Source organism: Diabrotica virgifera, chromosome 5 (assembly GCF_917563875.1).
Source record: "Diabrotica virgifera virgifera chromosome 5, PGI_DIABVI_V3a".
Classification (NCBI taxonomy): Eukaryota; Metazoa; Arthropoda; class Insecta; order Coleoptera; family Chrysomelidae; genus Diabrotica; species Diabrotica virgifera.
The window spans coordinates 73408915-73425226 of record NC_065447.1 but is presented as its reverse complement, the minus strand read 5'-3'; the positions used below and the strand labels follow the sequence as shown (position 1 = coordinate 73425226).

The 16312-nt window shown below is 32.2% G+C and overlaps 1 protein-coding gene across 2 annotated transcripts in view; it reads left to right on the top strand.

The window, feature by feature from the left end:
- The window catches only part of LOC114329770 (bone morphogenetic protein 1), a 1195441-nt gene that overhangs the window by 494314 nt on the left and 684815 nt on the right, over positions 1-16312 (top strand). For both annotated transcript variants that reach the window (XM_050650132.1, XM_050650131.1), the window contains exon 3: positions 1098-1193. In XM_050650132.1, the coding sequence (XP_050506089.1) occupies positions 1106-1193 (88 nt within the window). In that variant the 5' untranslated portion in view covers positions 1098-1105. The remainder of the gene's footprint in view (positions 1-1097; positions 1194-16312) is intronic.

Below are 16312 nucleotides of genomic sequence, written 5' to 3'. Positions count from 1 at the left end.
CAAGGGTGGACATTCGACGGACAATCAAACGTGAAAAAAAATTTCCAAAAATTCTCATTTTTTGGCATTTTTACTATCAAACGATAATTATTGCTAATTTAAAAAATCAAAAGGTGGACAATTAAAAAAAAATGCCTGGACAAGTGTGGACAACAGTTGGACAATCAAACATCAGTTTTTATGACGTTTTTTTTACTTCGGCGCGTTGGGCCTTATTTCACGTTTTTTTAGTATCTCGTAAACAAAAGGTGGACAAAAAAAATTTTTGCTGGACAGGGGTGGACATTCGATGGACAATCAAACGTGAAAAAAAATTTCCAAAAATTCTCATTTTTTGGCATTTTTACTAACAAACGATAATTATTGCTAATTTAAATAAACAAAAGGTGGACAATTAAAAAAAATGCCTGGACAAGTGTGGACAACAGTTGGACAATCAAACATCAGTTTTTATGACGTTTTTTTTGACTTCGGCGCGTTGGGCCTTATTTCACGTTTTTTTAGTATCTCGTAAACAAAAGGTGGACAAAAAAAAATTTTGCTGGACAAGGGTGGACATTCGATGGACAATCAAACGTGAAAAACAATTTCCAAAAATTACCATTTTTTGGCATTTTTACTAACAAACGATAATTATTGCTAATTTAAATAAATAATAGGTGGACAATTAAAAAAATGCCTGGACAAGTGTGGACAACAGTAGGACAATCAAACGTATCAGTTTTTACGACGTTTTTTTGACTTCGGGGTGTTGGGCTTTATTTCACGTTTTTTTAGTATCTCGTAAACAAAAGGTGGACAAAAAAATTTTTTGCTGGACAAGAGTGGACATTTGATAAACAATTAAAAAATAAAATTTTTTTTGAAAAAATCGTATTTAGAGGTTCCAATTTCACACGGCTTAATTAGTCTGATGAGCCATATATTGAAAAATTTTTCCTGGCATTATTCATGGAAGAATGAGAAGTATTGCGAAAGAGATCTAGATCAAAGGCTTTATAGTGAGGCGTTACTCTATTTATAAGTACTTTCTCTTTGAAATATGCAGTACTAGTTCTTAGTAATTGTTCTTAAACTCATAAAATTTTTTATTTCAGGACACAGTATGGCCCCAGATAACCGGTACACCTCAGGGAGAAGACTTGTACTGTCGATCCTATGCCTACAAGCTATTTGTCTTCAGGTTACCAGTGGTAAGTTTTTGCATATTAACTTATTAAAACCTACACAATTTTATTAATTAAAACAAAATTAAAGGGATAGGCATATTATATCGAAGTGGTAAAAACTTTTACTCTTTTTTCTGCTACACACATAGATGAACACCTGTTTAAGACAGGTAGCATACTTACACAGACCCAAACTTATATAGAATCATCTGATATCTCTTACTATTACGTGCGAATTAAAAAAAAAACAAACACACGAAGTCAAGCAATATTTATTTTAAAGCAATTTAATAACAAATAGATAACAATTAAATAAAACAAAAAAAGTATTTAACAAACAAAGTGAAAGTAGTTGTTTTAAAGTCAATAACATACAAAATTTCAATGCAAAACGAATGATCTTTAAATTATTTTTATTTTTTTTTTGTATTTTGCGGTAGTCAGTCTTATCACTTCTAGTCCTTATACTCTGGGCTAATTAGCAAAATACAAGGAAAAGTTATTTACCAGCAATTTTATTGCTGAAATCGAATCTTATTTTTGTATGTATTAATAATATAGGTATGCAAAGTCCGCAGATAGTGTGCTACTTTTTTATAAACAAAATGGCGCCCGAAAATCGTGTTTTTTTCAATTTTTGCTTTATAACTCCAAAGATTTTAACTTTATACCAAAAAGACTCAAATAAAAATTCACCACAATTAAATTCTGCATAGAGACGTGTTTTTCGCGATTCACTTCGACGAAAACTTTCCCCGGAAAAAGCGGGTTTTTCCAACAAAATCTTTAATTTTCAACTAAAATTTTAGATAAGTAATTGTTAGTCAATAATTAAATAACTTGGCAATATAAAAGCTCTTTTCGTATAGATTACAATTCCAGAAGCCCATGGAAATTGAGTAAACAGTTTAGCAACAATTGAATTGTTACTATAATATAATTGTTACTATAATTGAATTGACAATACTCATGGTGCATAAAAATAACTATAATTTTTCCATAAAAAGACACTATACCTATCTAATATACTTTACAGAATTGAATTTGGTATATTTAAGCGGCCTCAGGAAAATTTTAAAGTTGTAAACAATTTTTTGGCTTATAATCAAATAGAATATCTTGGTAAATATTAAACTAAATTAAATTGTGAAAGCAGTATTCGAAAAACAGCGGCAGGACACTTCTTTTAAAATAAAAAAAGTTTAATTATGATGAGTGGTTCCTGAGACACAATCGGTCAAAGTTGACCGGAATTTACGGCAAAGATATAAACAATAGGATCATAATTTTTAAACCATCACCTTTTTGTTTTTGTCGTCTTTCTCCTCACCAATTTTCATATCTTTAAAATACTATTAACATATATTATTATAATAAAAACTATCGATAATACGTGTGAAAATTGCCAAAAATAGCAAAATTCCAATCAAAAATTAGGTTGGAGAAAATGTAACCCTCAAAGTTCAAAATCGGTATATGTTAAAAAAATGCATTTTCTCGGCTTCGCATGGAGCAATTTCCTTCATTCTTTTTTTGTTCCCAAGTAACTCGAGTAGAGCCATTGAACTAACGCATTATTAAATGTCAAACTTGCTTTCGTTTTGTTATAATAGATTAATTTTTTTATAAGAACAAAAAACTACATATTTTTTCCAGTTGTAGGCTTTTTTTTAGATAAACTTACTACAAGTGTACCTTTTAAAGTTAAAAACATAAATGTTCTCATTTGAAAGCTGTATAATTATTTAAACAATTATTATCTAAACAAATTAAAATTTATAATAAATAAATTAATTCATTATAACAAAACAGAAGCAAGTTTGACATTTAATAATGCGTTAGTTCGATGGCTCTACTCGAGTTACATGGAAACAAAAAAAGAATGAAGGAAATTTCTCCATGGGAAGCCGAGAAAATGCATTTTTTTTAACGTATACCGATTTTGAACTTAGAGGGTTACATTTTCTCCAACCTAATTTTTGATTGGAATTTTGCATTTTTTGGCAATTTTCATACGTATTATCGATAGTTTTTATTATAATAATATATGTTATGAGTATTTTAAGGATATGAAATTTGGTGTGGAGAAAGAGGACAAAAATAAAAAGGTAATGGTTTGAAAATTATGATCCTATTGTTTATATCTTTGCCGTAAATTTCGGTCAACTTTGACCGGTTGAATCTCAGGAACCACTCGTCATAATTAAACGTCTTTCCTTTTAGAAGAAGCATCCTGCCGCTATTTTTCGAATACCGTTTTTCCAATTTAATTTAGTTTAATATTTTCCGAGATATTCTATTTTTTTGTAAGCCAAAAAATTCTTTATAATTTTAAAATATTCCTGAGGCCGCTTAAATAGTCCAATATCAATTCTGTAGAGTACATTAGATAGGTATAGTAGGGTGGAGCGTCGGTATACGTGTGAAATTTTTTTTTAGGAAAATGAAGACGCCTGACTGCGGGAAAGTTGTAATATAGAATATATAATTTTTTCATGTTTTTTGTTTTTTTTTGCTGGCATCCCCTCCACCGCCACAACGCCGGTATATATGTGGTATATAGGTAAAAAAAATTTTTGTGAAAATGATGACGCCTGACTGCGGGGAAGTTGTAATTTAGAATATAGATCTTTTTAAAGTTTTTTGTTTTGTTGTGACAAGATTCCCTCCATCGCCACCAATTCTTTTTGATTTATTTTTTTTTTGAAAATGATTTCTGAACCATTTTAGTTAAGAAACGTACTTTATTTTGAAGTGATGTTAAATTCTTTAATTACATCTCCTTTGTATCTATACAATTTTCCCTTTAATCGTGATTTTTGATACCCTCCAGTACATCTCACAACAATTCCAGTCATCAATAAATTAAGATGATAAACTAGACCAAAGTATTTATCACAACAATTCCAGTCATCAATAAATTAAAATAATAAACCAGACCAAAGTATTTCTTATTTTTTAGTTATTACTACAATAAATTTAAACTAACGTATGTGAACAATTTACAGGTTTGAAATAAAATCTTTCTTGCTTTCAAATGTCGGCATGATAAATCTTGAAGCTAGTTGGTTTCTAATGAGTCCATCTCGTCTTTCATACCCACAAACTTTAAGAGATGCTTCTGTTACCATTTTGACTGCTCTTTCCACGGCCTGTGTGTGACAAGGATACTGTTTTATATGAGAAATTTCGGATTTCTCTGGGTCTTCTACTATTTCTTTCAACTGGGCATCCGTCAATCGAGCAGTTATGGGTGGTTCAGTCCATAGGATGGTTTGACAATCCACTAGTTCATAGTAGTTTTTAGCCTTAAAGTTGAATTCTGGAACTGCGAAGCTACGAATATTTGATTTACCGGCGCTTGCGGTCCTACACTTTAAAATTCTGCGATAGGCCAGCTGTCTTATATGTTTGCGCTCATCCCAAAACATAGAAAGTAGTATATTTTCAGGGTGTCCAAAAAACCCGTTTCTATTAATTACTTTGTAAACAACATTTTTTAAATCTTCGGGCAAATAATGGCATAATTCAATATACTTGAATATATGTTGTGCGCCATAAATGCAGGAAGATTTTGTTTTGATCAAAAACCACATTGGAGCGTAAACTTTAGTTATAAACGTTGTCAATGTAACTAAATTCGGAGTCGGTTTTTTAGTACTAACGTACAAGCGAAGGATTCGGTTAGCAGTAGTTAACCAACGGGAATGAACTAGTTTTCCAGGGTCACGTTTGGAAAGAGCTTCGGAGCAACTGCCGCTTATTACTGATGAACATATTTGATGTAAATAGTTTTGATCCGTACTCAACTCAAAATCAGATGTAATATCAGGTAGTTCTGATTCTATACTAGAAAACTTAACAATCGGAAGCTTTTCGCAGTTATGTAAAAGCGCTCCAATAGGGCCTCGAAATGCACGAGGGCCATTTGTTTCACCATCAAGATGCTGTAGCAAATGTCTCAAAGGAAGTTCATTCGCGTGCAATTGGCAAATAAACCATTGCAAGGGCCGCCCAATTGTTTTTTCCAACAACGAAATAATTCCGCCTTTACTTCCTACATTGGTATTTGTTCCGTCACATCCAATTACCTCTAAACTGTCTAATGAAATCGAAGAGATTTGAAAAAAATTATTGAATGCATCTAAAATATTTGCTGCCGTTCCAGAGATAGGAGATACATGGCCCAGATATTTTGAATCAGGTTCTTGTATTAAACTGATGTGTTCTTCTACTATTGTTCTTTTCCTATTCTCGTCAAAAGTTAATGTTTTATCTTTACGACCGTCTAAGTACAAACCAAGCAAAATTGTTGATTTTGAGAATCTTTGAAGATCTACTCTATTTTGTTGTCTTGCGCGTCTAACTTTGTGACGGTCAATAATATTTTGAGTGTCTTCGTTGTTGACAATGCCATAATCTTGTAACACTGCCGAAGCTATTGCAGCACCTGCTCTGTCTGATACCGCGTATCTATCTAGCGTTTTAGCTAACTCAGAGAGATTCCTTGTGTTACGTTTGGTCGGTTGTAATATAGTTTGTTCATCAGAAATAACGGCAGATTGCTCCTTTTTCTCTTCAGGTTGGCTTACCTCATATTCGTCGATATTGTTAAATACCGGTTCAACTTCTAGTTCCATACCATCTACTTGTCTGTTATAAGAGGATGTGCTAGGTTTTGCGTCATCAATTATATTGTTTCCTTTGTCACACTTACTTCTCATTTCCCGTTTTTGTTGTTGTCGAACAGCTTCAAAATCTACAGATCCAATCATCATTTGCCGACATGACCTCTGATCTTGGAGAAATGGGCGTTCCTTTATCGGCACCTAAAACAATATTGAAGTTTATACATTCCTTTAACGACTCGTTTAAATAACAGTTACATATTAAATTAATTATCAACTTATTAATTTCCTTACCTTGTTCTGCTTTAAACACGAACATGAATTAAAATTCTCGCATTTACACGCAGCAATGTCAAACAATCGCAAACTGTCTTTCTTAAACACATCTAATTTTGATTTGTTAGAAGCGACGTCTTTTCTTTTTAAATATGGCTTCAGAAGATCTTTTCTCTTTTTCTGGTATTCTTTAATTAATGATACAATTCTTTGATGGCTTACAATTGGAATTGAAGCAGATTTCCAAATTCCTTCAACCTTTTGAGCAACAATTTCTGAAGCCTCCGACACAAGAAGATTTCGGTTAGTACCATTATTTTCTAAATTATATCGAACCCATAAAAAGTATTTTATCACATCACAAAACGTGGGTAAAATGGAACATGGTAACTCTCTTGGTACACCAAAAAGAGGGCACTCTATTGCACTTCTTGTATTCTTAGACATTTTAAGTTTTAAATAACTCATTAACGTGTAACTATCTTCGCTGTATCTAGGCGATGACTAATGGTGTACGGTGTTACGGTGTAGCGTCTGTCTATTATTTCGTCTTCGTCATGCATGTCACAACAAGTTTCAGTGATACAGGCCCGGACTCATATTAAAGGTCTACTACCATATTTTGGCTCGTAATTATCACTTATAAATTTCAAGAATTTTTTTTTAATTTGGGAAAAAAGGAACCGGTGACCTCTAAAAATATTTATTATAATATATAATACAATAAACTTTAATAAAAAAAATCAATCCAACCTCTTCTTCCACCGCCACATCAGTCTCAAAATGAAAATATATTGAAAATGGTGGGGGCGGTGGAAGCACTTGACATATATTTTTGTAATTTTCTGAAAATTTTCGTTTTGTACTTCCACAACTTTCTGTAACTCAGGCATAACTAATTTCAGAAAAAAAAATTTTCGCTCCACCCTAAGGTATAGTGTCTTTTTATGAAAAAATCATAGTTGTTCTTATGCATCATAATTATTGTCGTCATTATAGCGACCGTAAATTTTTAATTAACAATTCAATTGTTGCTAAACTGTTCATTCAATGTCCATCGGCTTCTGGAATTATAATGTATACTAAAAGGGCTTTTATATTATCAAGTTATTTAATTATTGATTAACAATTACTTATCTAAAAGTTTAGTTGAAAATTAAAGATTTTGTTGGAAAAACCCGCTTTTTCTGGAGAAAGTTTTCGTCGAAGTAAATCGGAAAAAACACGTCTCTATGCAGAATTTAATTGTGGTGAATTTTTATTTGAGTGTTTTTGGTGTAAAGTATCTTTGGAGTTATAGAGCAAAAATTGAAAAAAACACGATTTTCGGGCGCCATTTTGTTTATTAAAAAAGTAGCACACTATCTGCGGACTTTGCATACCTATATTATTAATATATACAATCATAGGATTCGATTCCAGCAATAAAATTGCTGGTAAATAAGTTTTCCCAAAAATGACCTATTCTCCAATAATCAGCCCAGACTATTATGCAAGCTTCAGTTTGCGTGGGCACGCTCGTATCAAATTATCAACATTTCGTTGTGGTAGGTTGCTCCATCTTTAAGAGCAGCTTGTACTAGTCGTGCGAAGTTTTGTGGATTATCCCGGCGAGCTCTCATTTTTTTTAAGCATATCCCACAAATACTCTATAGGATAAAGCTCGGGTGAGCAAGCAGGTCACTACAAACAAGGGGTACCTTCTGCTTCAGTGATGTCTGTAGTCACTCTAATGGTATGTGGAGGTCCAATATCATGCAATAAAATTAAATTTTCTCCCGTTTCACCTCTCCAAACCTGACTACAGGTTATCAACATCCCTGTGAGCAGTTAAAGTTGATTGGATGAAAATTAAAGGAGTGATATTACGGATCACAATTCCTCTCCAAAACATTACACTTCCCCTTGTATATTTGTGAACAGATCTGACAGTTTTCGTTCTTGCTTGTCTTCTTAGACCTCTAAGTACACGATTTAATGGGTCATCTGATTTTAAACAAATTCTAACTTTTTTTGAAAATAGCACATTTTCTCAATTCCCAATGTTCCAGTTTTGGTGGTGAAGACACCAATATAGGCGATCAATCTTGTGCTGCCTGGATAACTCGGGAACCGATAACTGTCTCCCGCTGTATACTTCCTGGTACGAACTCTTCTTCTTATCGTTTCAGCTGAAACAGTTACACCTGTAGCTTCCAAAAGCTGCCTTTGGAGCTGCAGTTGAGAAATGGTTGGGTGTCTTCCAGCTGATTGGACAATTAAACGATCTTGGAGAGCCGGTATTACTTTTGGCGACTTTTCCTTGCTTTATTTTTGAGCTTTTCTAGTTCTTATTACCTAGCATAGGTTTTGGACAGAACGCCCTGTATTACGCCTAGTTCTACAGCTATGTCCCTCTGAGAACATTACTTTCTCCACAAGACCAATAATCTTTCCTCGTTGTAAGTTCTTTAACCTCATATCAGGCATATTTTCGTTTTTGGACGCAAAAGTTAGTTTATTTATTTTCGTTCAATTTGCAACTCAAGCAAATAACCTATACCGTACCGAGCTGTACTATCCGATTGTCTTATACATTTTATTTATTTTCAATAAAAACCTTTATTCTTCGCAACAATAACAAGTTTTTTCAAAGAAATAAATATTATTTTGAAATAAATGGTGATTCCGTTAAGTTTGAGTGTGTGTATATCACAGTTTAGAGCTAAAGAAATTACTAGGTTCACTCGAGCGGTGGCACTTTGATGTCTATGTTCCATTTTAATCAGGGTAGATCCCAAATTCGTTTCCCATGTTCATTTATGAATGGCGGCGTGTGTTATACTGCTCAACATAATTTTGAATACACTGCGCCAAATAAGTAGGAACATTCATTGTGACTTGAAGCGACCTAAAATTAAAGATTTTCAGAGTGACGAATACTTTTTTAAATTCAGCGGTTGGGAAACTCAGGATAAGTTTTCTATAGTTTCCCCAATAACTGATGGTGTTTCAAAACGTATTATATTAAATCCAATGGATTGGAGTCATCATCATCATTAGGACTTTTCATTCCGGTTGGAATGTTTGCCGCTCTTACTTAGAGCTCTCTGATTCGCTTATTGCGGTGAATCACTCCGCATTCCACTTGTATGTTGTCAAAGTTTGTTGTATGACTTGGCTTTCGTTACAATTTTCTTCCACTCATTTCGATTTGTGCATAGTTCCCTCCAGTTTCTCACTTCCAGAATGTTTTGTTATCTCTCCTGATCTGGTCCTCCCATTTCTCTCTGGGTCTTCCCCTTGCTCTTTCAGCTTCTGGTTTCCATCTGGTGATCTTCTAAATCAGTAGGTCGTTTTTCCTTCTCTCTATGTGTCCCAGCCATCTCACCCTGTGTGCTTTAATAAATCTAACTATATCTTCTCCCTTCATTATGTCTCTTAGTTCATGGTTCATTCTTCTTCTCTTTTCTCCGTTGTCCATTCTTATCGAGCCCATAATCCGTCTGAGGATTTTCCGTTCGAATATTCTCAATTTTTCTTCATCTTTTTCCGTGAGACACATTGTCTCAGCTGAGTACGTAACTACTGGTCTGATTGCAACTCTGTATATTTTCAGTTTTGTATTTATGGATTAGTTCTTGTCCTTCATAAGTCTATGATATCTCCAGTATGTTTTGTTGCCTTCTAGTATTCGTTCCGTTACTTCTTCACTTCTCTTGTTTTGGCCATTCACTATTACTCCCAAATATTTCAATTGTTGGACTCTTTCAAAAGTGTAGTTTTCTATTTTGATTTCTCTCGTCCTGTTATCTTGTCTTCTAGAGCAGAGTAGATATTTTGTTTTTCCTTCGTTAATTCCTAGACCTCTTTTCCGTGCTTCTTTTGCCAGGATTTTTACTGATTCTTTTAATCTTTCCTTGTCTTTTCCCATAAGAACTAAATTATCTGCATATGCAACTATTTGTGCTAAGGAGTGGGCTGTAGTTCCTGTAATTTTGCTGGCCTTGACTGTTCCTTTTGCTGGTATGTTGAATTTTGTCGTTGACAGGGAATCGCTTTGTCGTACTCCTATTTCTATTGCAATTGATTTTATGCTACCTTCTTCTGTTGTTACTTTAGCTCGAGATCCATCCATGGTCATTTTTGTTAATCTGATTAATTCTGCTGGTATGTCTTGATTTTTCATTTCAATAAATAATTTATTTCTTCCAATACAGTCAAAAGCTTGTCTGAAGTCTACGAAGAGGATGTGAAGTTCTATGTTGTGTTCGTAGCATTTTTCGATTGTTTGTGTAACTATGTGGATCGCATCTGTGGTGGATCTGCCTTCTCTGAATCCTTGCTGATAGTACCCAATTTTTTCTCTGTGAATTGATTGAGTTTTTGTTTGATGAGGGCTGTTAAAATTTTATATGTTGTACTCAGTAGAGAAATTCCTCTACAGGGTGATTGATTAGTAGGGTAAAGCTCAATAGCTCCGCTATAGTAATAGATAGCAATAAAAGTTAATAACAAAAATTTTAGCCACCTTTGAGCTTCACATTACAAAATTCGTTAGAATGTTACAGGGTGTTCGATAACACAGTGGCAGATCAAACTTTTGTTCTTTTAAATAGAACACCCTATATTTTATTATAAAGTCGAAATCCTGTTAACTTCTCCATCACAAAAATATAAAGGTTTGTTATGTTATACAGGGTAATTACAAAGTTATAACCAATTTCATATGAAAATCGTAACAAGTTCAACTCCCTGTATAAATAAAAATAAGCAAAACAACAATGATTTATTAATGCCATATTTTTTAACGTATTGTCAAAATTTTCAAGAATGGTCGATATTGCTAATTTTCTTTATATCAAATACAGGGTAAGTCAAAACGCAAGTACATTATTTTCTCAGTAATTTTAAATGGAATACCATGTATTTTATATCACTATTGAAAAGTACCATTACCGTACTTTAATTTTTAGATAACATTCCCTACGTCTAAATTTATTAGTTTTCGAGATATTTTCATTTTTCAATGGACCAGTAGCGTGGCCACCCAAATCACCAGAATTTAATAAACTGGACTGATTTTTAGTTGATATTCATTTATCTCTTGCTTGGTTTTTCTGTTTGACTTTTATTTCGCATTGTGCATCAAACCACTCTTTCCTACTTTTTATTTCCCTTTGTCCTAGCACCTCTTCAGCTGAAGATGGAGTCATCTATACTAAAATCACAATAAAGATGCACTAGAGATAAACATAAACATACTAAGACACGTAGAATGTTACGAGGAGCACTCCCAGATCATGATTTACAATGTATTAACTTTTGTAAATCATGATTTTGGGTTTACAATTTATCAACGTTGTAAATCATGATTTGGGGGTGCTCAACGTAATATTTAACGTGTCTTGGTTTGTTTATTTCTAGCGCATCTTCATTGTGATTGTAGTATAATTAATTTTTCATATTCATTCGAAAATAACGCTGTATTCCCTGATGATTTACTGGTGACAAATTTGAAAAACGAATAACTGATAAAACTTCTCAATAAATAAAAAATAAAAATACATTCGAATTATAAATTTCATTTTGATTGTGATTTTACAAATTGTACAATAAAACCTCGATATAACGGACTAATTGGGGGGACGGGGTGTCCGTTAAAACCGAAAGTCCGTTATATAATAATAGGTTTAAAATAAATTAGACTATTTAGAAATGTGTCCTCATTATGCTATAATAAAAAGTTTACTGAATTTCTTTGTAAAATATAGCGTTTGGGATCCACGGGGACCCCGTTGTTATGCAACGTATCTTGGTATGTGCAGGGTTAAGTATGTATATTATTAAATGGAAGTTTTTAATTTTTTTACATTTGACCGGATCTTTTGTCCATTATATCCGTTAAATAGAGTTAAGTCCGTTAAATAGAGGTCCGTTATATCGAGGTTTTACTATACTTACATATATAAATTACAATAAAATTTGGGTTTTGAAGTTTTATTCATGAAATAATCGCAACAAATTGCACTCGCAACAAATTGCACTCGATCTCTAAAGTTAATATAGAATTTTTGCCCTCGTGACACTTTGACATATTTTCACTCGCCTTCGACAAATTAAAACTGTCAAAGTGTCACTCGGGAAAAATTCAATAATTTTAGAGCTCTTGTGCAATTACTACTGAAAATCTAATAATTATGAAAGACAAAAGTTGTGAACTATAAATACAAGTTAGATTAAAAAAGAAATCACAACTTACTAATAATAAAATTACGAAATGGAAAAATATCATATGAACAAAACGTATAAGGAGTGACATATTATTCTCCCTACTGGACATTATTTTAAATTTAACCATACAATAAATTTCAATCTTCTTCTAAAAGGTCCCACCTTCTAGAGAATTGTGTTGGCGACCTCATTGACCCATCTGATTCTATTCGCAGTAGCTTGAAATAGATCAGTTAACTGAGACCAGTCCAATCGATTGGCCAACCCTGATACGTCTACATCCAGGGCCTCTCTTGCCCTCAATCTTCTCTTGGAGAATTAGTCTGGACAGATTATCGGAGAATAGGCCATTTTTGGGAAAAGTTATTTACCAGCAATTTTATTGCTGGAATCGAATCTTATGATTGTATATATATATTTTTTTATTTATTTAATGGCATATACCTATATTATTAATATGTATATATTAATAATATAGGTATGCAAACTCCTCAGATAGTGTGCTACTTTTGTTATAAACAAAATGGCGCCCGAAAATCGAGTTTTTTTTTAACTTTTGCTCTATAACTCCAAAGATTTTAACTTTATACCAAAAACACCCAAATAAAAATTCACCACAATTAAATTCTGCATACAGACGTGTTTTTCCCGATTTAATTCGACGAACATTTTCTCCGGAAAATGCGGGATTTTCCAACAAAATCTTTAATTTTTAACTAAAATTTTAGATAAGTAATTGTTTATCAGTAATTAACTAACTTGTTAATATAAAAGCTCTTTTCATATAGATTATAATTCCAGAAACCGATTGCAATTGAATGAACAGTTTAGCCACAATTGACTTGTTAATTAAAAATTTACGGTCGCTGTAATAACCACAATAATTATGATACATAAGAATAACTAGTATGCTTTTTGTATAAAAAGACACTGTGCCTATCTAATTTATTTTACAAAATTGAAATTAGACTGTTTAAGCTGCCTCAGGAATATTTTAAAATTATAAACAATTTTTTGGCTTATAAACAAGTAGAATACCTCGGGTAATATTAAATTAAATTAAATCATGAAAACGGTATTGGAAAAAAAGCGGCAGGACGCTTCTTTTAAAATAAAAAAAACGTTTAATTGTGATGAGTGGTTCCTGAGATACTATCCGTCAAAATTATTTTGACAAATTTAATCGCGAACAATTTTTCTGCAGACGTTTTTTAATGCATTCTGTGCCTAGGGACTATGTAATTCACTCCTTTCTCAAAAACGCACCCTTTAAATGGTAGCACCCAACGGATTTTTCATACTTAGAGGTCCATTGACTATATGAAATAATAACACCCCGTTGACGTTATAGTTCCTTTTAGATCTCTTACTTTGAACATAATCAATAGCCTGTAAAAAGAAGTTTTTCTCTGTAGTAATAATACCTAAACTTGGCGACCTAGTTTTTTTCCTTCAGTAGTTGCACAGTATTTATTTTATTCTCCATTACAGAAATTCGGACTGACTAATCTTATATCTTTGATCACGTTCACTGTATTTTATTTTTTATAGCTTTAAACCTTTAAGCGATCTTGGCTTCAAAATTGCTGACAGTATTAGCAGATATAAGCGAGGCTACGGAATTCCTGGTTAGTATCACTCCATGCCTTTATCGCAACTGTTCGACTTAAGCGTTTTTCTCATTTTTTCCTGCAAGCCATTTACAGCCTTAAGCGAAATATGCATTTACGCCTCTTAATATCACCATCATCCTGAAAATTCTTGTCGTAAAATGCATTTTAGGAATTTCAGCTCAAATATTTTGTATATAACCTATAAACTAGTTTAGTAAGTTTAAAGTTTAAGATAATATTTATAATCTATACATAAACTTTTTCTAATTCCTGGGTTTGTTGGTCTGTTATAAATAAAACACTTTATAATTTTATAATTGCTTAAACCTTTCAGGGCAGGTTATTATATTTGGTGAGATGGTAAATGATAACTGACGTCTGTCATAATATTAGAGGCTAAATATGTCAAATTATTGTTTTCAAATTATATTTTATTTATTTAGTTTATGGTACATTCCATGTCAAATCACTCAGGCAAAAAATTTTGGATATCCGATTTGTCTGAAAATTGGTATATAGCTTCTGCGGGACGTAAAAATAAGATATTTAAGGTCAAAAAATTTTGTTCTTCTTTTTTTCTCAAAATGTTATTTTATGCGATTTTACAGTGATTTGGTGTTTATTTAAACAAATTTGCATTTTCTCTCGTAAAGTATCAATGAAAAACATAATATTTAAATTATTATTTTGAATCAAAACAAGTTTTTGATCAAATTTTATAGTGTAAAAAACGTTAAAATACCGTTTTTTACATTTTCCTCCATTCCCAAAATACATCAATATCGATTTGGCTGAAAATTTGCCCATAGATAGCCAAAAGATAGGACTTTAAGTGTTTAGAAAGATTTGAATTATTTTACAATACCAAAAAAGTTACATGCAGTAATATCAGACTCAAAAGTATATATTCGTCCAGTCGGGATAGCATTTGACCTTGAATGCCGAGCTGCCCAAAATTTTATTTTTCTGATCTTTAGGGGAGTCAATAGTAGCCTAAATTTAAAATCACGAATGAATTCCTCCGTTACGTTAGCCCCCATCTTGATTTTAAAGGAGAACCTGTTTTGCTCAATATCTCCGCCATTTTAAACTTTTAGACAAAAATGGTAGGAACTGAAATTGTTTCAAATAAATCGTGATTACAATTATTACAATTTCTTTTTAACAATTTTTGTCGTGAGGTCGATATTTTCGAGTTAATTGTACTTAGAGTAGACGCCTATATTTTTGACTATAATATTGCATGTAACTTTTTTGGTATTATAATATAATTAAAATCCTTCTAACCACTTAAAGTCCTATCTTTTCTCTATCTGTGAGCAAATTTTCAGCCAAATCGATTATGATTTATTTTGGGAATGGAGAAAAATGTTAAAAACGGTATTTTAACGTTTTCTACACTATAAAATTTGATCAAAAGCTTGTTTTGAATCAAAGTAACTTGTTATAATGCCATATAATGATATTTTTGAGTCCCTTCTATTAAAATATTATGTTTTCCATTGATACTTTACGATAGAAAATGGAAATTTGTATAAATAAACAACAAATCACTGTAAAATCGCATAAAATAACATTTTGAGAAAAAAAGAAGAAGATTTTTTGACCTGAAATATCTTATTTTTACGTCCCGCAGAAGCTATATACCAATTTTCAGACAAATCGGAGGTCCAAAATTTTTTTTGCTCCAAAATTGAGTGATTTGAAATTGAATGACCCTTATAATATATCTTAACGACAGTTTATCTTTTAACCAACTTCACTTTCCCTTCCCTATCCTTCATTGGTCTATTAGTTTCGTAATGGTCTTGTATGGTAGGTTTAGTTAGGCGTTAATTTTAAGAAATGTTGCTGGTTAAATGAGCACAGCTTCGAAAGGCCATAAAAGAAGAAGAAGAAACAAAATAATCAAAAATTTTACATAACTTTTTATAGGACAACGTGTATTTGACACTTATAATACAGATAGTTATCTTTGTTTCACATTCTAAAAGACAAAGCGAAACAGTGTAGTCAGTAAATTAATTTATTATAACAAAACAAAAGCAAGTTTGACATTTAATAATGCGTTAGTTAGGTGGCTCTACTCGAGTTACTTGGGAACAAAAAAAGAATGAAGAAAATTGCTCAATGGGAAGCCGAGAAAACGCATTTTTTTAACGTATACCGATTTTGAACTTTGAGGTTACATTTTCTTTAACCTAATTTTTGATTGGAATTTTGCTATTTTTGGTAATTGTCACTCGTAATATCGATAGTTTTTATTATAATAATATATGTTATGAGTATTTTAAAAATATGAAAATTGTTGTGGAGAAAGAGGACAAAAATAAAAAGGTGATGGTTTGAAAATTATGATCCTATTGTTTATATATTTGCCGTAAATGCCAGTCAACTTTGACCGGTTGTATCT